This window comes from Artibeus jamaicensis, unplaced genomic scaffold (assembly GCF_021234435.1).
Source record: "Artibeus jamaicensis isolate MK-2021 breed Jamaican fruit bat unplaced genomic scaffold, CSHL_Jam_final contig_477, whole genome shotgun sequence".
Lineage (NCBI taxonomy): Eukaryota > Metazoa > Chordata > Mammalia > Chiroptera > Phyllostomidae > Artibeus > Artibeus jamaicensis.
Window position 1 is genome coordinate 4,499,005 of NW_026521854.1, and position 19,341 is coordinate 4,518,345.

Consider the following 19,341-nt stretch of genomic DNA (forward strand, 5'->3'; position numbering starts at 1 on the left):
GATCCTCCCCACTCCCCAGTGTCCCCTGCTGCTTTCTCGGCCCCTTCACTGGAAAGGGCTGGGGCAGAGGATGCTCCCATATGTTTTAGAGGGTTTTCCTCCTTATGCCCTTCGAGGGGTAAAAGACATTTGAAGACATTCTTGGAGGAGGAAGAGGGTTGTGCTGAGGAGTAATTTTGGACCCTGCAGTAGGGCCCTTGGAAGAAGGAAGAGCCGCCTGGGATACAAAATGTGGGGGAGGTGGAGGGCAGCTGGGCTCGGAGGGGAAGGAGGAAGGGTAAAAAGGACCGGCTCCCAGCCTCTGGTGGAAGGCTACTCAGCAGTGTAGCTCCTGCCGGTTCTAATCCTTCCACCTACACTCTTCTGAATTTTCTCAGCCGTTTCCTCAGTCACCCCGTGTCTGGAAAGAAGCCAGGAGACCTGTCAGACGTGGACTCATTTCCTAGAACCGCAGGGGAAAGACAGAAGGGCAGCCGGAAGGGGGCTCTCCCCAGCTCCAATCCATGCCCTCTTGGCCTAGTTCCATCACTGGTGGGCTAGGGTCGCGGTTTCGGCGAATGCCGTTCAATGGCCTGGGACGGAGGAGAGCCACGCCCCAGGATGCGCCAAATGAGAAGAGGCATTCAGAAGAAACCCGCGCTCTGCGCTTCCAAGCCTGGGGAAGCCGCGTTCCCGCCTAAATCCGCAAGATGGAAGTTGCTCCCTCTAGCTTTTCCACTAGCGAAGGCTGCTGGCTTCGTGAGTGACCCCTCCCTCCACACCTAGGTCGATTTCTAGCATTTATTCTTTGCCACGGTCTTGTTCATTTAAAAATGCATCTTAAAAGGCACCATCAACTACACCTTAGATTGAGCTAAAGATCCGTTTTGGGTAGGGTGGAAAGTTTACGAGGCACTGCGCTTACCCCACCACAGCACACGGGGTGCGCGCGGAGCTGCAGGCTGGAATGTGTGCGCCAGAGCCGAGAGATGCAGGCGGCGCTAACGTAGACTAACGTAGTAAGGATATGTCAGGAAGAAGCGTGAAACCGGGGTGCCTGGCGTGCGTGGGTGTGTGCACCCGTGTGTCCACAAACCCACTGCTTCGCCCTTCTTGCTAGAATGTGTCCAAAAACCTCACCTCTCCTTCATCCCTTTCCCAGCCAGACGCTTCCTTTTTTGGTGTTTGTGCGCGTTTACTGTGAATTCCGTGACTAAAACACGCGAGTAAGCCCATCGACATATGGATCAATCGCCCCCATCCCGTCTGGGGGAAGGGGACCCCGCCCGGAGCCTAGGAACCGGGGAACAGCCGGCTGCCTTGGGAGAGCCATCCCCAGGGTTCTCGAGCTTAGCGCCGAGTCCTGGCCTGGGCGGTCTCGGGGCACTCCTGCCCGGGTGGGGCGCCAGCCCCCGCCTAAGCTCTTCGGCGCAGTTCGCGCAGGTTTGCGGGCCGCGGATGCAGGGGCGAGGGCGCGCGGGCTCGGCAGCCTTCTGCCCGCGCCGGGGAAGGCAAACTGCAAGGAAGGGGTCTCAAAGGGCTAAAACGATGGGTGTGCGAGGGGCAAGCGCGCCGCGGGCGTGCGGGTAAAGTTCTCGAGCTCCGTGTGGCGATCACACGCGTATGCGTGCGAGGGGCTAGACCCGAGCCAGCTGGCGGCGCTGGGATGCTGGCAGCCAGCGCCCGAGGGGGTCCTTCTCTTCCTCCCCGCCTTCCGGGAGGCGCGGGACTTCGATTTCCCTGCCAAGGACGCCTCCGCCCGCGGAGGGTGCTGCCCTTTCCCTAGACTCCGACCACCAAGATGGGGTTTTTTTCTAGCGCCCATCCCCCAGCCCCCAGGAGGGCTCGGGTGCCGTACACTCGACGCCTTTTGGCCTCCGCTCAGCCTGCTAGGGCGCCCCAGATCCTGTGGCCGAGGGGGCGGGGCAGGGCATAGGGGTTGGAGGGCTCAGCCTGCCCACGGAGGGTGGGGGGCGTCTCGGCGGAAGGAGGCTTCGTGGGGTTTGCACCACAGCCGGGGGAATCGGTCCCTTTCCGGCCCAGGCAGCAGGTCAGTCTGAGGAAGGGCTGGCGGCCGAGCTCTCCTCTCGGCCAGCGCTCCCCGGCACCACCGCCGGCCACCGCCGCCGCTGCAGTGTCGCTGCCCCGCCGCGCGCCCGCGCCCCGCGCGGCCGGCCGCCTGGGAGCCTGAGCGCCAAGCCCGGGGCGGAGGAGAGGGGCGCGGGCGCGAGAGCCGCGGCGAGGGAGCCGCGAAGGGGGAAGGGGGCGGGCGGAGGGAGGAGCGGGAGAGAGGGAGAGGGGAGGGAGAGAGTCGAGCGAGGGAGGGCTGGGGAGAGCGAGCAAAGAGCGAGAGCCAGGAGAAGAGCGAGAGGTGGAGGGAGGAAGACGGACGCGCGCCGAGAACGGGTACCGGAATTCCATTAGAAAAAAGTGAGCCGGCCAAGGGGTAGCGGGAGAAGGTTTTTTGAATTTTTCCTTCGTCTTGGAGCGAAAGAAGCGACTCCGGTCTCTCGTCCTCCAAGCTCCCGTTGGATTGCTTCCTGGCGCTTCCCCCGGTCTCTGGATTGCTTTCCCACTTGCGTTTTTCTCTGACCCCCGACCCTCGCTGCTTTCTTCCAACCCTCCACCCTCCAGTCGCCTTTCCCACCTCCCCAGGTCCCTCCAGAGGAGCGCAGGGGACTGGACCCGCGGGGACCCGAGACTCCCGGACCAGCGGAGGGACGGCAGAGCACAGGACCGCTGTCGGCTGGGAAGCAGACATCCACAGATACACCCGTGTATTTGATTTGAGTGGGCTGGGGGGGGCGTTGAGAGGCGCTCACCGCCCTCCTTCCCCCACCCCCTCCAGCCAGAGGCGAGAATCGCAGGACTCAGGATCTTCCTCGGGTGGACTAGCTGGGATCTCCGCATTGGATTTGGGGTTGATTGTCACTGCTTGGCTATTATTACTGTTTTTATTATTTTTTTTACCCGAAGGAGAAAGACAAAAAACCAAAACTGTGGGATTTATTAACATGATCTTGGCAAACGCCTTCTGCTTCTTCTTCTTTCTAGGTGAGTACCTGCGGGCGGTGGGGGCAGCGCGTCCGGCGGAGCCAAGGGGCGGGAGGGGAGGGCTGCGAGGGCGGCGGGTTCGGGTGCCTGTGAGCAGCCGAGGACACTGGGGGTGAGCGGGGTGCCGGGGAGACCGGCTGGGCAACCCGCGGAAGAGCGCGCCTCGGAGCGAGCCAGCCTGGGCGCTGCCAGCCGAGCGGGGCCGGGCGCGAGCCCCGGCTATCTGGTTACCAGGGGGGGTTGGGAAGGAGACTTATTAGAACACCCAAGCCACCCCCGCGCCCATGCATGCACACACACGCACACTCGCCAGTCACTCACAATAATAGCACTCACTTCCCTAAAAATAATGGGTTTTTAACAGTAGCAACTTAAGAAAAAAAAAAACCCAACTCTTGATCTGGAAGAGGGGAGGGGTGAGAAAGGCTCGGTGTTGGGAGAGAAATATCCATGTCCCACCTTTGTGGGCTCCTGGAGTGGATTGCGGTGGAGGGCACGAGTTTCTCCAGAAGCTTCCTGTTGGACAGTTTTTTTGGGGGGCGTGCTGGTAGGCATCCTCCACTGCCAACCAACCTCTGGAAAAGGCAGTTTCCAACTCCCTGAACCCCTGCCCACAGCTCCACTACCTGGAATGCTTTTCAAGTTTCTCCCCACCCTTTGCCTTCCCTGCTGCCCAGGACCAGCTGATGGGTGGTTGGGAGTGAGGGGCTGTGAACAGTTTTCAGCACTTCCTTCCTTACCTCTGGGGGCCGGGACCCTGTAGCTAGCTGGTGGGAAGAGAAGCGAAGGAGGCCGAAGTTTGCTTCCTTGGGTGAGGGAGGAGAGAGGGGTGATGAAAACACCAGATCTGAACAAAGACCACTCCTCATTCTGTAAGCCCCCGCTGTCAGGGGCGGGCAGGAGGGGCTCTTTTCCACTCGCACCTCCCAACCATCGCCCCCTTTTCTGCTACGTGACATCTCAGCTGCTGGGAAGTGGGTGTAGAGAGAACATCCTGGGAGTGGAGGGGAGGAAGGAGGGTTTTTTGCAAGATTGTGCTGACTGCGAGTCCCAAGCAGTGTGTGCTGTCCCAGAGCAGGTACTGCTCTGGGTACTTACTCTAGAGAGGAAGCTGGTGACATGCCTGTGTGTGTGTGTGTGTGTGTGTGACATATGCTTCAGTGTGAGCGTATTCCTGCTCCCCCTGGCCTGCTGTGTAGCTGGTGGTGAACCAAGCTGCCCAGTTGGGTCATGAGTGCAGCCTGCTCTTCCTGAAGGAGTGGAGAAGGGAGGCCTGGGGAGGAAGGTGCTGGTCTCAGAAAGATGTGGGTGGTCTGGGTGCCTCCTGACTAGGACGGGGAGTTCAGTCAGGGTTGGTCCTGGGCCCTTTGTCGCCTCCTCTTCTTTCCCTTACCCCAACATGAGTTCCCCAGGGGGCTTGACACTGCTCTAGGGTGTGGCCTGCACTGGCCTGCACTGTCCCACTGCCCAAAGCCAGGGCAGGAGGGGCTGAGGTAGGTGCTCCAGGCCTGCTGAGGTCCTGCAGCCCTTCCCTGCAGCCCTCTGCAAGTGGACTCTCATTCTGAAGGGGCCATTATAAAACCTGACCTTTTCTCCCACTGGTTTGAAAACCCAGCTTTCTCGGGCCAGGAAGAAAAGCGAACTGTATTTTGTGGAAGAGCAGTCAGACTGCACCTGCTGAGCTGCATGTCCTCCAGGCCGCCAGCGCTCTCAGGCCTGGGCACCACTGAGGTCCTAGAGTGGAGGAGAGCAATATGGGGCCGGGTCAGTCACCTGCAGGCCCAGACCCCCGTGCTGCAGGCTGAGAGGGCTGCAGAGGTGACTCTGTTCTCACAGTGCATGTGTGGGGGTGTGGGGATGAGAGGGTGTGCTAGTCAGAGATGCCCACGCTGGCGTCTGTGGCCCTGGAGGCTGAGGGGTGAGAGCAGTGGGAAATCAGGGGCAGCAGCCCTTCAGTGCCCTTTTTGGGAGAAACCCCTTTCCAAAGCTGTGTGAGAGGTTAACTGAGTGACCCTTGAAAAGCTCTGGGTTAGGCCAACCAAGAAGGAGGGGGTGGGTTGGTGTTAAGGAAACTTTAGCCCCAGGGCCCCTTTCCTGGCAAGGAGCCCAAAGTTGGGAGTTGGTTGGAAATTCCACTTGGGGGAGAGGTTTTGCTGGAGCTTTAGTTGGGGCCACCATGAGGCTTGTTCCCTGAGCAGGGCCTGCAGTGTGCCACCCCCAAGGTTCCAAGGGAGGCCTGAGGGTGGGGAGGCCTTACTGGTCCGGCCATCCTGCCCTCCAGTGTGGACATGCCCAGGAAGATAACAAGGTGGGGAAAGCCACCAACGGGGGTCTGGTCACAGGACCAGCCTGCCCTGGCGGGGACCCCAGCTCTGGCGGGGACCCTCAGCGCCGGGGAGTGGCTGTAGCTCTGTGTAGTTGCTCAGTCCCCGGTGTCTCCAAAAGCTGTTTCTCATATCTTTTCTGGATGGGTCTGAGTTTCTTCCTGACCTCCAACTTGGAAACGCCAGCAGGATGCTCTCTGACCATTATTCTCCTAGAGTTCTTGGCCTTGAGTCGCCGTGATTCCTTACTCAGGGGGACTTGATTGCTTCTGGGGGTCATGCATGAGTCAACTGGGAGAGTCAGGGACAGGCAGCAGGTGGGCAGTTTGGTGAGAGGACACCTGTCTTCTGCTGAGGGTCTCCCGCCTGGTTGTGTGCTAGCTGGCAGGGTGGGGGGATGTCCTTGCTTTCGAAGGCATGGGAGCTGGGATTCTCTAGGGATCACCCCTGGGGCCCCAGATCCTACCTGTAGGGCCGGCAGAGTGAGTGTCCTTATTGCCTCAGTCCACTGGGCCAATGTCCTGATTGTCCAGTGTACGGAGGGTGTCTCTTTCTCAGCCCACCCTGGATATAGTCGAGGTGGGAGGGGAGAAGCCTGCGGGGACGCTGGGGTGATCAAAGTCAGTGGAAGGCCAGGAGCTGGGCTGGTCTTAAGCACCAGCTGGCTGGCTGGCTGACTAGGGGGGTGGGCAGCAGGTGCAAGTGAGGCCAGGTCAGCTCAGCTGCTCCTGGGTGGCCCAGATGCACTGAGTCCTGCTCAGGGACCTAGGAATTTGCTGAAGCTGGGAAATAAGCAGATGCCCCACTGCCCACGCCGACACTCCATGCTGGTTCCTTCTCTGGGCTGCCTCCACCTGGCCACTCAGCTCTTCCCGTCCTGAGGCAGAAGTATGGTCAGCGGGCGAAGGAAACGTCAGTTGCTCTTGCCCTGGAGGCCTTCTCCACTCCAGGCCCACCCCTTGCTCCTCTTTGTTTGTGTGCATGTAGGCCTGGTCCCTCTAGGAGCTTATCCTTTCCTCTCCTCTGCTCTGCCAGGAGGGACAGGCTCTCCGTGCTGTGCTCTGCCTCTAGGTGTCACTGTCTCCTTGCGGTAGCTGCCCCCTGCGCAGGGCCTCCTGGGGGGAGGAAGGGAGACCTGGCCGGGCTGGGTAGAGATGGGGGGATGCTCTGGGATTATGAGAAGGGGACTTCTGGACTAGGATCATGTTACGTTTTGGGGCAGGATGGAGTGGAGGAAGACTCCCAGATCACTCCTCGGGGCTTGGAGCAGGCAGTCTTGGCTCTGGGCCATGGTAGGGGCTTTTTCTGGGGCAGGCTCTGGAGTGAGGGGCGTGGAGAGGACAGGGAGACCAGGAAGATGCCCAGTGGATGAAACCATTTTGGGAACTAGATTCTGAAAGGTTCAAGTGGGCCTCTCCCCGCCCTTCACCTCTGGATCTTCTCCCCTGAAGCCCGAGGGTTTGGACCCTCTGGGGCACTGGGTAGAAAGGGGGACATCAGATTCCTGCCTGTTCACTTCTGGAGAAGCCTGGGTCCCTGTATGAAGTGAGGGTTTAGGAGGGACTCTCTTGCCTTTTTTAAATGGACTTATTATTTGGCTTTGGGAAGAAGAAAGGAGAGATGGGGGAGAGGGTTTCAGAGAAGGATGGGAGGAAGGGAAAGAAAGAGAAAAATGGGAGGAGAGACAGACAGACAGACAAAGAAAAGAAAAAGAGGAAATGGCTTGCTTAAGCCGTCCCCTCAGTGGGCTGGGGTGGAGATTGTCCCTGCACAGCATGGCTCAGGTCTTGGCCACTGTGAGAACTGGACTGGGCGTGTGCTGCGGCCGGGCACACCTTAGACCTCGGGGTCCGGCTTGTCTCCCAGCCTTCTCTTTTTCTTAAAAATGTTTTTTTAATCTTTCAATTAAAGAACTCGGAACGAATAGGCTAGGGGTCTGAGGAGCCTTGTCAGCCTGTGTGTGACCCTGAGGTGTTATCTCCCTCCTTTGGGCCTCAGTTTCCCCAGGGCAAAATCTTGGGGCTGGACTCTGTGGTGTCTAATGTCCTAACAGGCTCCGAAAGTTAATAAATGACCTCCTGTTGCTTTCCGGGGCTTAACTGGTGCTCTGGTGGCCCTCTGGCTGGAACGGAAGCTGATAGTGGGTCCGGGGTGGGGGGTATGAATGTGATCCCCGCCCTGCACACCCCAGGAGCTCCTGCAGCCCCCAGCTCTCTGCTGAGGCTCACATTCTTCTGTGGCCTCCTGGCTTTGACAGTTTGTGGTCTTGCTTGAGGGCCTCCTGGCTGGGCCCAGTGCTGAGGGGTGACAAGGTGGGACCAGAGAGAACCTGATAGAGCAGGAGCAGAAGGGCAGCTCGAGTTCTCCTTGATGTTTGGGGAGGGATGTTGGTGTCTTGGGACCCGCAGCCCTTCCTCTGACCTGCTCTTTTGGGGAGGTGCCATGGAGTAGGACTCGATGTGCTTTGGAGTAAATGGGTGTGAGGTTCCAGAAAGGCCCGCCCCTCAGCCCAGCATGTGTGTGGGAGACTGTGGGGGCCCTCACTCATGCTTGTCTTCCCTCCCCACCACCCAGACGAGACCCTCCGCTCTTTGGCCAGCCCTTCCTCCCTGCAGGGCCCTGAGCTGCACAGCTGGCGCCCCCCAGTGGACTGTGTCCGGGCCAATGAGCTGTGTGCGGCTGAATCCAACTGCAGCTCCCGCTACCGCACGCTGCGGCAGTGCCTGGCGGGCCGGGACCGCAACACCATGCTGGCCAACAAGGAGTGCCAGGCGGCCCTGGAGGTCCTGCAGGAGAGCCCCCTGTATGACTGTCGCTGCAAGCGGGGCATGAAGAAGGAGCTGCAGTGCCTGCAGATCTACTGGAGCATCCACCTGGGGCTGACCGAGGGTAAGCCGGGCGGGGGTGGCGGTGCTGGTGGTGAGGAGTGTGGGCGGGCCTAGGTTCAAGGGAGGACTCAGCAATGGAGTGGACTGGCCAACTCTCTGTCCCTCCCTGCTGGGGGAAACTGGAGTCCAGACGAAGTAGCCTTTTGATCTAGGGGGTGGCAGAGGAGGAGAGAAGTCTCCGTGGTGGGAGAGCAAGGTGGGGGGGGGAGGGGCGACGGGAAGTAAACCGGGGCAGGAGGGCCTGTGATTGTGTGAAGTGGTCACAGGAGAAGGTGGGCCAAGAGTGCCAGGCAGATGGAGGAGTGAGGCCAGAGGAGAGAGAAGGGCTGGCTGTGTGCAGGCAGAGCTGAGCTTCGAGCACACGAGTCCTGCCACTTGGACCGCCTGGGCCTGATTGAGGGCCGGCCCCCCATGGCTGGCCTGGGCACCGTCTACAGGGCTTGGAGCGGTGTGAGGGCCGCAGGTCCATACCCCTCAACAGCCTACTCCCAAGTCCTGAGGACCTGTCACCACCCCCCCGCCCCAAGATGCTACCTCCCCTGCATCCCCCTGCAGACTGGAGTGTGGAGGCTTTACATGTATTGTAGGAGGGTTGCCGCCTGGGTCAGACATTCACTTATTAATTCAGCAGCTGTTTATCGAGAGTTTACCGCCTGTTAGGCATTGTGGGGACAGTTGAGGACAGGCTCCGGCAGCCTCTGTCTTCATGGAGCTCATAGTCTGGGGGTGCAGACAAGTGAAGGCTTTCTGTCATTTGGGGGTGTGAGTCCTGTGGTAGCACTGAGAAGGGGGTCTAACTCCTTACTACAAAATCTCGACAGACTTCCTGGAAGAGGCAGCCTCCCAGCTGAGACTAAAGAGTGAGCTGCAGTTACGTGGTGAAGGGCCCTGGGAAGAGTTTGAGAGGTGCAGGGAGGGCCAGGCCAAGGCCGGTGTGGGGGAGAGCCAAAATCGCTTGTGGGCCCCCAGGGAACTCGGTAGGTAGGGGAGTTGGAAGTGGGCAGGCGTGAGGAGGGGGGGTATGTGGTCTGGGGGCAGCAGGGCCCCTGAACAGTGTTCGGTGATACCGCCCTTGAACTCTGCTTCAGGACAGCGTCCCTGTGGTTCACGAGGAGAGCAGGCGGGAGGCACCGTCTGCTGTCACATGGAAGGCACCATGTGACACAGGCCATGTGTCATGGTGGGTAACCCAGTGCAGGGGCCGGAGAGGGGGAGGATCTGAGAGCCCTTCAGGAGGGAGAACCCCCAGGTCTCGGTGAAGGGAGTGGAGTCAAGGAGGGCACCCAGTTTCTGTCTTGGGAGACTAGATGGGTGGTGGCTTTGGTCACGAGCAGCAAACGTTTTGAGTCGGGGGAGGGCGGGGGATGGTGAATGTATTCGGGGGTCTGTGCTGCCCATTGGCCATGCCCCGCAGACAGCTGGGTGTGCAGCGCTGCGGCTCAGGTGACAGAGGCTTAGCCGTTGCCATCAGCCTGTGGGTGGGAACCTGCAAGGGAGTGGGGGCCGTCACCGTGGGAGGAGCGTGGGGACAGAGCCCAGGACCTGCAACATTTGAAGATGTGCCAAGGAGGGTGGTGGGTGTCGGGCTGCAAAGGTGACTGGGGCGGCTTGGGGGGAGGCCAGGGCGGCAGGAGTCCAGGGTCGGAGCTCACCCTCGGGAGGAAGGAGTGTCCAGCAGAAAAGGGTGGAAAAGGGTCCTTGCTGCCCTGGAGTGAGTTTCTTAGGTGGCTTCTGGGAGCCAAAGCCTGGATAGGGAGTGAATGGGAGCCAGGGAGCGGGGGATGAGGGCCGTGGACAGCAGCTTCCAGAATTTTGGTGTGAAGAGGGGAGAAGAACAAAGGATGATTTAGAAAAAAAGATGTGAGAAGGTGGAGCACCTTAAATTTCAACGCAGGACAGTAGAGATGGGGGTGCTGAGGTGAAGGAGAGAGGGGTGCTCTGTGGACAGGGCCTGGGGACCCTCAGGGCAGAGGAGCAGTCCCCACTCTGGGTTTGGGAAGGAAGGAGGAAGGACCAGGTGTGGAGGCTGGGTAGTGGGGCGTTCCTGACCGCTGGCCAAGATGGTTCAACCCTCCCCAAGCAGAGGAAAAGGCTGTGCATGTGTTTATTGACAGGATTACCACCATTAATAACAAAGGAATTCCTGATGAGTCAGGTAGTCGTTCCTCCCATTTTTAGCGACCTCAAGTTCCAGAGCAGGAAGTGAGCAGAGAGAGGGGCCCAGGCCAGCTCTGGGCACAGAAGACTGACGTCCCTGATTCAGTGAGCTGCGCTGTTTGGTTTCTGGTTTTCTTCCCAGTGGCCTTACATTTCAACCCAAGGGAGACTGGGCAACAGGTTGGGGCCGGCGTGCTGGAACGTGCATGGGCGAGGGGACAGAACTGCCAACCAGACCAGCTGGTGGGCTGCTCAGGAACCTTCCCACATGAGGGGGGCTCCGTCTGACGTCACTGGGGCCTTCTGACTGGCACCAGCAGGGAGATGCTCGAGGGATGACAATACATATCACGTGTGTTTGTGTTGCTGGCTGCCCTGCAGTTTCCAGGTCCCTGAGACCCAGGAATACCTGGCAGGAGATGGCCGGGTTCCAAATCTTGAGCTGGTTTGTCGGTTCATTTACTCAACAGACATCTGTTAAGCGCCTACTGTGTGCTGCAGAGGGTGACGGCCTAAAGAAGCCACGGTTGCTCCCAGTGTCCAAGCTGGGAGACCGTTCCCCTGAGCCCACTCCAGAAAAGCAGGCCCCGGCTTTTCTCACTTCTCAAACCCTCCCCACCCCCAGGGTCCCACAAACCCCTCCCCTGGGTCTTAGGGGTCAGAGTAGTTTCTGCGGAGGGCTGACCAGGGGTAGCCTGGAGGCCTTTGAACAGCAGGTAATGTTCTGTGACTAAGAGGATCTACCTGGCAGTTAAGTGTCCTGGGTGTGGGGGATGTGGTCCCCCAGCACTTCTCCTGGTTCCCAACGATGTAAAGCCGGGCTTGGGCCCTGGGGTGGTGGCAAGACTTGCCTCTGCTGGTGCTGAGACGCCCCTGGAGACTGGGTCCCACTGTCTCCTCCTGCCGGAGGCTGAAGCCCTCAGCGAGTGGAGGGAGCTGGTGGTCGCAGGACTGTGGCCCCTCCTGAGCACCTGGACAGTCCCCGCTGCGAGGACCTGGAGCTGTTCAGTCCCACGCCCGTTCTGGCGGGGACGCCGATGTTCAGGGAGGAGGGGTGGTATCCCGGGGCACACAGCAAGCTCGTGGTGGGGCCCTGACGCCTTACCCAGCCCCTTCCTCTGCCCGGGGAGGTTCTGGGGCCTCCACCTTCTGTGTCACCTCCACTGTCACTGCTGGTATTTACAGGGTAGAGCTGTTGCTCTTAGCTGCACGGGGAACCTGAGACCAGGCTTCTTGCCTTTCTCAAAGGTGACAGTGAGGTTCAAAGTCACTCTGGTCCTTCAGATGTGAAAAGCAAAGGCTTCCCCCACGAGTCCTCTCCCAGGTCATGGCTCAGCCACCTGATGTCCTGACTTGGCTTCAGTCTGGCTGCTGGGGAGCCCTTGGGTTTCCACTGGTGAATTCTTTTTCTTTTTGAATTACTGTATTGTTTTTCAATTACAGTTGTCTGCATTCCCTCCACCCTGCCCCCCACCACCCCAGCCAAACCCACCTCCCTCCCTTGCTTCCACCCTCCCCCTTGGTTTTATCCATGTGTCCTTCATAGTAGTTCCTGAAAACCCTTCCCTGCACTGTCCCCTCCCCACTCCCCTCCGGCTCTTGTTAGATTGTTCTTAATTTCAAAGTGTCTGGTTATATTTTGTTTGCTTTTTTCTTTCGTTGATTACGTTCCAGTTAAAGGTGAGATCATATGGTATTTGTCCCTCACTGCCTGGCTTATTTCACTTAGCATGATGCTCTCCAGTTCCATCCATGCTGTTGCAAAGGGTAGGAGCTCCTTCTTTCTTTTTGCTGCGTAGAATTCCATTGTGTAAATGTACCACAGTTTTTTGATCCACTCGTTTACTGAAGTCTCATGACCTAAATTGGGTGGACCCCTCCCAGCCAGTCGTGGGAGGACTATTTTCCCCAGAGACCTCCTAGGCAATCACACTGGCTGATCCGTATCCAGAGCTGGAGCTACACCAGGTGCAGTCAACAGGCCCTGTGCCAGGCGAGCGGTCCAGCAAGCAGGGGCCGCTCCTGTGAGGACTTAGACCTCCGCAGTACTTGTCTTAGAGCACTATGGTTTCAACGACATTGTGTTTTTGGGGATCGAATTCATGGCAATTAGGTGCTCGGACCCTGACACCAGCTGCCTGGGTCTGAAGCCTGGCTCTGCCACTTACCAGCTGTGTGGCCTTGGGAAAGTTACTTAGTGTCTCTGTGCCACAGTTCCTTGTCAGTAAAACACAGAGACTAACAGTGCCAACCCTGTACGTAAGTGAAGAGGAGTAAATGAGTTAGTGTACTTAAAGCACTTTCAGTAGTGCTGGCCTGTGGAAAGCTCCGTACAGCATAATTTTTACTTCAAAAATACTTCTACACTCTTATATTATTTGGCCTCAGTCACTGGCACTGGCTGGCAGCCCTGGGAGTTCCCCCGGGGCCAGTGGGCAGTGGGAGGAGGACACAGACCACAGGAAGATGGGGCCGAAGAGGCAAGTAACGTCCGGCTCAGATCAAACGGCAAATGCCAGGTGGGCACCCGCTGTGCACAGGCTGTGTGCTGGGTGCTGCTGGGCCCGAGGGCTGCTCCTGGGAGCTGGAGTGAGGAGTGGGGCTGTTTCTCCAGGGGCATGCACTTCCAGCGTCGTCTGGGGTCTGCACCCTTTCCTGGGGGTCTTCCAGTTTAGCAGACCGGAGGCCTTGCCCCGTGCACCTGCAGGGGGCTGACTTCATCTCTAGTCCTAGCCTCTGGGTCACCTCATGGACCTGCTGACTGAGTTCCTCACAGGGATTCCCAGGCCCCACGTCTGGGTGGCTGGCACCCTCTTGCAGGTGGCCCCCGTGGGTGCCGCCATGCGTGGGGTCCCCTTAGGAAGGAGGTACCTGCCCGCAGCTTGGGCCCTGGTTGGGTGGGAGCTCGCTGTGTGAGGCTGTGGGTCATTACTGCGTCCCTGCCCCCACCTCCCACGGACAGCCTGAGTGATTGCTCATGGACTTCTCACCTCCAAGTCTCAGGAGGATGAGACTGCGAGGTGTCTGCAGAGGGGGCGGGAGTCCGATGAGGTGGTAGGGGGCCTCTGGGGCAGCCCTGTGCCATTTCTCTCACGTCACTCCCTTGCTTTTCCTTTCACTGAGCCTCTGATGCGCTCACGGTCTGAGAAGCCAGCAGGTGGTGGGACAGATGGGGAGGCAGTATGGGAGGGGTCAGCCTGACGGGCCCCTTGGCCCTCTAGCCAGATTCTTCTGGTGTCGTGATAGGAAGCAAACGGAGATCTTCTGTCCCCTCCAGGGGCCTGGGCAGGGCCAGCCTGGTGTGATGGGAGAGAGCTCGGGAGTGAGGCCCGGGGCACCAAGTCCAGCTGCAGCTTGGCTGTGAGCAGCTGTGCCGTCTCAGGCGGGTCGCTTCACCTCTCTGGACCACCTGCAAGCCCTGTATTGTGAAGTGAGGATGTATTGTGATGTTGTGCTGAAGGATGGGACCTGGCCTTCCCTGGGCTGTCATGGTGCCACCTCCCCTGTGCCTTCTTCCCATGAGCATTTGGAAATCCTTAGAACAGGGCAGGTCAGGCCAGGAGGTCATGGCTGAGTTCCTTGGCCGTCTGACCTTCTACTCTGGCTGGAGCCATGTGACATGCCCAACATAACATGCCCCTCATTTTCAGGAGGGCCACCTGTGCCTGACGAAGCTCTCTTTTCCAGGTGAGGAGTTTTATGAGGCCTCGCCCTACGAGCCGGTCACCTCCCGCCTCTCGGACATCTTCAGGCTTGCTTCAATCTTCTCAGGTGAGCGGGTGCGGGCCGGGCTCACTGGTTCTCCTCTGGGCCCAGGGGGCAGAGGGAGCCCTGGCCTTGGCTCAGGCGCGCCGATCCTCAGATCAGCAGATCCTCACCTGCGTGTGCGGTGAAACGTTTATGGGGACTGCCCAGCACGTGCGGCCAGGCAGCAGGGCTTGAATCTGACAGCTGACATCACTCTCCTATTCTGTCACCTGTCTTGCCCCAATGGGCCCTTCTTTCCAGGTCCCCAGCTTTTCCGTTCCAGCTGTTCAAACTTTTCGTGCCTCAGTTTCCTCAGCTGCCTCGTGGGTTCTCTCGGAGTCTGAGTGAGCCAGTGGTTGTTGAGGGCCCGGCCTGCTGCGGTGGTGTCTGGGACGTGCCAGCTGTGGTCACTGGCACTCATGTCCCTGCCATCCGTGCTGCTCAGCTTCCTCTTTGCCCTGAGGGCTCTGCTCCTTGCACCCCTGGCCCTTCCCACTCTGCCTGCCCCAGAGAGGGGGAAGGCCAAGGTTGAACTCTGGCTTTGCTTGTCCTGGTCCATGTGTAGGAGCCTGATGGTTTTTTTGGTTTTTTGTTCCCTTTGCTGTCCGGGGGACCAGTGGGCCCCACGTATTGTGCCCCGAGCAGTGCGGCCCTGCCTGGGCCCTGTGGGGGCCTTGGAACTGCTCTGTGGGGGATGGGGGTGAGCTCTTCCTGGAGCCGCTGCTGGTGTTCCAAGGTGGCAGGGCCGGCTTGTTCCCTGGGATCCCTGGGTGCAAGGCCCCAGGTTTCCAGGTGGTTCGTAGAGGATGTGAAGCCCTTTGAAGTTTCTTTTGCTTTAAACGAGGGTTTCTCAACAGCACCGCTACTGATAACTTTGGCCTGGGTGTGTCTCCTGGGAGAACGGCCCACCCTGTGCATTGTAGGATGTTGAGCAGCGTCCCTGGCCTCTGGTCACTTGCTGCCAGTAGTGCCCCCTCCCCAAGCTGTGACTACCCCAGAGGTCACCAGGCAGCACCTGAGGGCACACGTGCTGCCAGAGAGGAAGCTCTGAGCTGTGACTGAAAGGCTGCTAGACCCCAAGCCCTTCCACACGACGACTTCTCCAGCACAGTGTTGCTCAAACTTTTTACCCCGTTATTACCCCCTAAGGAGAAAAATGAATTCTAACTAGAGAAATACTGTCTTGCTTTACACAGTTCTGGAGGCTGGAAGTTCAAGTTCAGGGTCCAGCAGGGTTTGGTTTCTGGTGAGAGCTCTCTCTGACTTACAGATGGCCACCTTCTCACTGGGTCCTCGCAGGGTGGGGTAGGACAGGAGAGTTGGGGAGGGTGGGGGGGAAGGAGAGAGAGGGGGTGGGAGAGAGAGAGCAAGCGCTCCCATAAGGCCACGGTCCTGTCATATTAGAGCCCGGTCCTCATAACCTCCTTTAACCTCAATTCCTTCCTGAAAGCCCTCTCTTCAAACACAGTCACACTGGGGGCTACAGCTCTTTGAGGGCCATGATTTAGTCCATAGCAAAAGTCAAGAAGTAACATTTTATCAGGGTTGGGTTTTGGAGGGCCACAAGCCACTGTATTATCCACCTTTTTTGCCAAACGGAGACCCAGCTCTTGTTCCTTGGAGGGTGTCGCCGTCCTCCTGGTGGAGAGGCACCCATTTCCCGCCCACCAGTGGCCCCGGTACCAGCCCCCACCCCAGCACCACTGTGTGGGAGGGGGCCTTCGGGATTAGCTCCCTGAAGGTTGAAGGTCAGGACTGCCCACTTCAGTCTCGCCCCTGCTGCTTCCCTGGCTCACGTGAAGTGTCTTCCTAGCAGAAAATCTTTACTTAATGGACTTGACACTCTGTGGGACGAGGATGTCGACAAGACAGATGAGGAAATGACTGGGTCTGCACTCGCTGGGCCAGCTCCTTCACCTGCTGCCCAGACGCACTGAGCCCGCAAGGCCCTGGGTGCCGGGGCCCCCGGGGACTGCTCCCTGCAGTGAACGCAGGGCTTCGGGGTCCGTGGTGGCTGCCTCCTCATCTTGCCCGTTGGCCCCTATCACGACCCGGCAGCCCTGGAGTGGGTGCCCTGGCACCGGCTCTGCCGGGGGAAACTTGGGCGGGCAGCTGATGAGGAGGCCCTGGCCTGGCCCCCAGGAAACCCAGCGAGCCAGGGTGGGCTCAGCAGAGAGGAGGAGGCTGGTGGGGAGCCAGGCGGCCCGGTCCCAGGGCCTTCTCTGCCAGCAGTCAGCTGGAGGGCGTGGGCTGGTCCCTTTCTGCTCTGGACCTCACATTTCCTTACTGCAGAAAGGGGGCAGGCCCTGGGACTCATGCCCCGCCCTGTCCTCACCAGGGCTCCCTGGTGATGGCGGCAGTGCCAGCAGGGTGGCTTGGAGCTCAGATGGTGGCCAGCGCCCGCCAGGCTGCCCTGCCAGCTGAGAGCTCACTGTCTGGGCACAAGTGTCTCCTGCCGGGAGCCTGCTGGTGGGCAGGCCTGGCCTGGCTGACCGAAGAGCTTGGACTCCCTCTGTGGGGAGATAAGCCTGCTGCCCTGTGGGGCCGTGTGGAGCCGCTCCCACCTCCACACACCCACACCTGGTGGCATGCTGCCTCCCCCACCTTGGTGGCCCTGGGCGGGGGCCCCAGGGACTCCAAGAACGGTGCTGCTGCTCCCTCCTGTGTGGGGCTCCGTCGCTGTTTTCTCTTTGGTGTTTGAGATTTCGGGGCCCAGTGCAAGGCATCCGGAACGTGTGGTCTCTTTATCTGTCACCTGCTGTCTCTGCTGGCGTTCCGCTGGCCAGGAAAGCCACCAGGGTTCCCTGACACTCTGGGGCCGGAGGCCCTGGGGCAGGGGGAGCCCTCCCCTGCTCTCTGCCTAGTTCAGACACAGGCCCTGGGTTCAGTGGCTGGTTCTGGGATTTCTGGTGTCCAGTTAGTCCCAAGTCCAAGGCCAGGAGGACAGCAGTGTGGCTCCACCCAGAACCAGGATAACAGTGACGGGGGAGGCATCCAGTGTACTGCCCAAGCCTTGCAGGCAGGAGAGAGGAGGTTTCGTTAGGGAAGAAATGACGTTTGTCCTGTAACTAGCAATTCAAGCTGCCCTTGGAGACACGAAATGGAGTGTTTGGTGTACTTGTTGCCCCTGGCGAGTGGGAAGAGCGTGTGGGCCCCGAACCACCCCAGGCTGTGTTTGAATCCTGGCTCGCCCCCATAAGGATGTGTGACCTGGGGCCTCGCTGCAGCCTTTTGGAGCTGTGGTGCGCGTGTTTGTCCTGTGGGACTGTGATACTTGCTAACGGGCCCCATGAGGAGGATTCACCGAGAGTGGAGAGGGACTGGGGGTTGCCTCTCCGCTGACACTGTCCAGGCCAGGGGGGGATGTGGAGACGGCAGGGCTCCAGCCGTGCCCCTCCGTCCCCAAGTCTCTGTGACCTTGTGAATGCTGGACTCCAGCTGATTTTTTCTGGGGAGGCGGAGGGGATGGGCTAAGGTGGAGAGGAGAGAGAAGGGCTTCTCAGGGAAGGAAGAGGCGGTCCAGGCGGGCGACGTGGAGAGCGTGAGGGGAGCAGAGGAGCCCGTCCACCTGCAGGGAGGCCTGCACGATGAGGACCCAGGGCGGCGGTTGTCCTCACAGCCGGGGGCCGTGCCTAAGGGACAGGGAGAAGCGGCAGGCAGGCGGCCTGCGTGGTTGCAGAGGGGCAGGCGTCTCCAGGGCCTCGCTTCCCTGCCAGCACTTCTGGGTGTGTGGGCGTGCAGTGTATCCACGCGGACGCTCTTGTCTGTTCTGCAGCTGGAAGGGGACTAGAGACCATCTAGGCCCACCCTTTCCCCCGACAGAAAAGGAAGCTGAGGCCCAGGGAGAAGGGACAGACAGAGACTGAGGCTCGAACCCTAGTTCTGCCTTTGCCCAGCGTGGCCCCACAGGTCGCCCCTCCGTGGCCTCCACGCCGCACTGTGACTTCGTGAGGGAACACAGCAGCTAGAGGCCGGACCCTGGCAGTTTCCTGGGCGGGGGAAGGAGAGGCGGGCTGCGTCCATCGTCTCCGTGGGCCTGCAAGCCTCTGCACTCGGCCGCCTTGCCTGGACTGAGCCGGAGAGGCCCAGGCGTGTTTTTGTTGGAGACTCTGGTGGGAGGGGCCCTCCCTCTGTGGAGAAGCCCTGCATATGGCCTGAGAGGGGAACAGCACCCTGCCTTGGTGCCGTTGCACTCTGTCCCTTATCACCATGCCTGCTGTCACCCGAGGGGGTCGTGGGGGCTGGTCTCTGCGTCAGTGCTGCTCCCCTAGGGCAACCCCCCCGGAGCATCCTGGGAGAGCAGGTGGGTGTGGGCTCTGAGGCCCCCTGCCCTAGTTTTGAGCCCTGGCCTCACCCTACCTTCTGGGTGACACAGGGTGGGTCACTTGAACCCTCCGCATTTCCTGTTGCTCACCTGTACCTTGGAGCAGGTCGGCCTGCCCAGTGGGGGTCTGCGATGGCAGGCGCACAGCTCCCCCACGGCGCCACTGGAGCACCGGCCGGAGGTGGCCGCGGCCATGGTGGCTTTGTTGGGGGCTGGAGGGCGCTAATGGTTCAGTGTGAGGGGTTAGACCTGCACAAGAAAGGTGACCAGGAGACCCGGGCCAGCCTGAGGTGCATGTGTGAGCTGCGTTGGAGGAGTACTGAGGTTCCGGAGGGACCCTGGCCAGGCGCTCACAGTTCGAGCCGGAGTGGGGCCGGGCGCCTCGGGAGGCGCACATTCAGTCCAGTAAACGCGGGGGGAGTGCTCGTGCGTTCCACAGAAGACTCCGCTTTAAGTTAAATCGGACCCACGTCCTCACTGTCCCGTGGGGCTGGCAGACACCCACTGGTGGTTTATTGCTGGTGGCAGTCCAGGGGAGGCCGTGCCTGGGGAAACCAGGAAGGTCCTGGAGGAGGAGAGTGGGGCCTGACGTCCTGGTGGCGTCGGCGTGGAGGCCTGGCCGGGCCCAGGGTGTTGAAGGAACCACACGTCTTGTGAACTGTGTGGGCTCCGAGGACACTGGATAGAGACCCTTGCAGCAGGTGGGAGAAGGACCCTCTGGGGTCTCGTCCCTGGGAATGGCTGCCCAGGGCTCATCCGGACGGTGGAGCTCAGGTGACTGCTCGGCTGGGGTGCTGGAGTCCCTCGAGAGGAGCTGAGCTGCCCTTGGGTGGGGGAGGGCTTCAGTCCCCCCGGGAAGGCTGCCTCG

At 60.0% G+C, this 19,341-nt stretch overlaps 1 protein-coding gene across 4 annotated transcripts in view; it reads left to right on the plus strand.

Annotated features, from left to right (window-relative positions):
* Positions 1 to 327: 327 nt before the first annotated feature.
* The window catches only part of GFRA2 (GDNF family receptor alpha 2), an 80,641-nt gene continuing 61,627 nt past the window's right edge, over positions 328 to 19,341 (plus strand). Inside the window, exons 1-4 of one of the 4 annotated variants that reach the window (XM_037152715.2) lie at positions 328 to 738; positions 2,635 to 3,033; positions 7,932 to 8,246; positions 14,090 to 14,173. In XM_037152715.2, coding sequence (XP_037008610.2) covers positions 690 to 738; positions 2,635 to 3,033; positions 7,932 to 8,246; positions 14,090 to 14,173 — 847 coding nt within the window. In that variant the 5' untranslated portion in view covers positions 328 to 689. Of the gene's footprint in view, positions 739 to 1,932; positions 2,030 to 2,304; positions 2,410 to 2,634; positions 3,034 to 7,931; positions 8,247 to 14,089; positions 14,174 to 19,341 lie in introns of those variants that run through there. The other 3 variants (XM_037152713.2, XM_037152712.2, XM_037152714.2) reach the window with 3 other exon arrangements.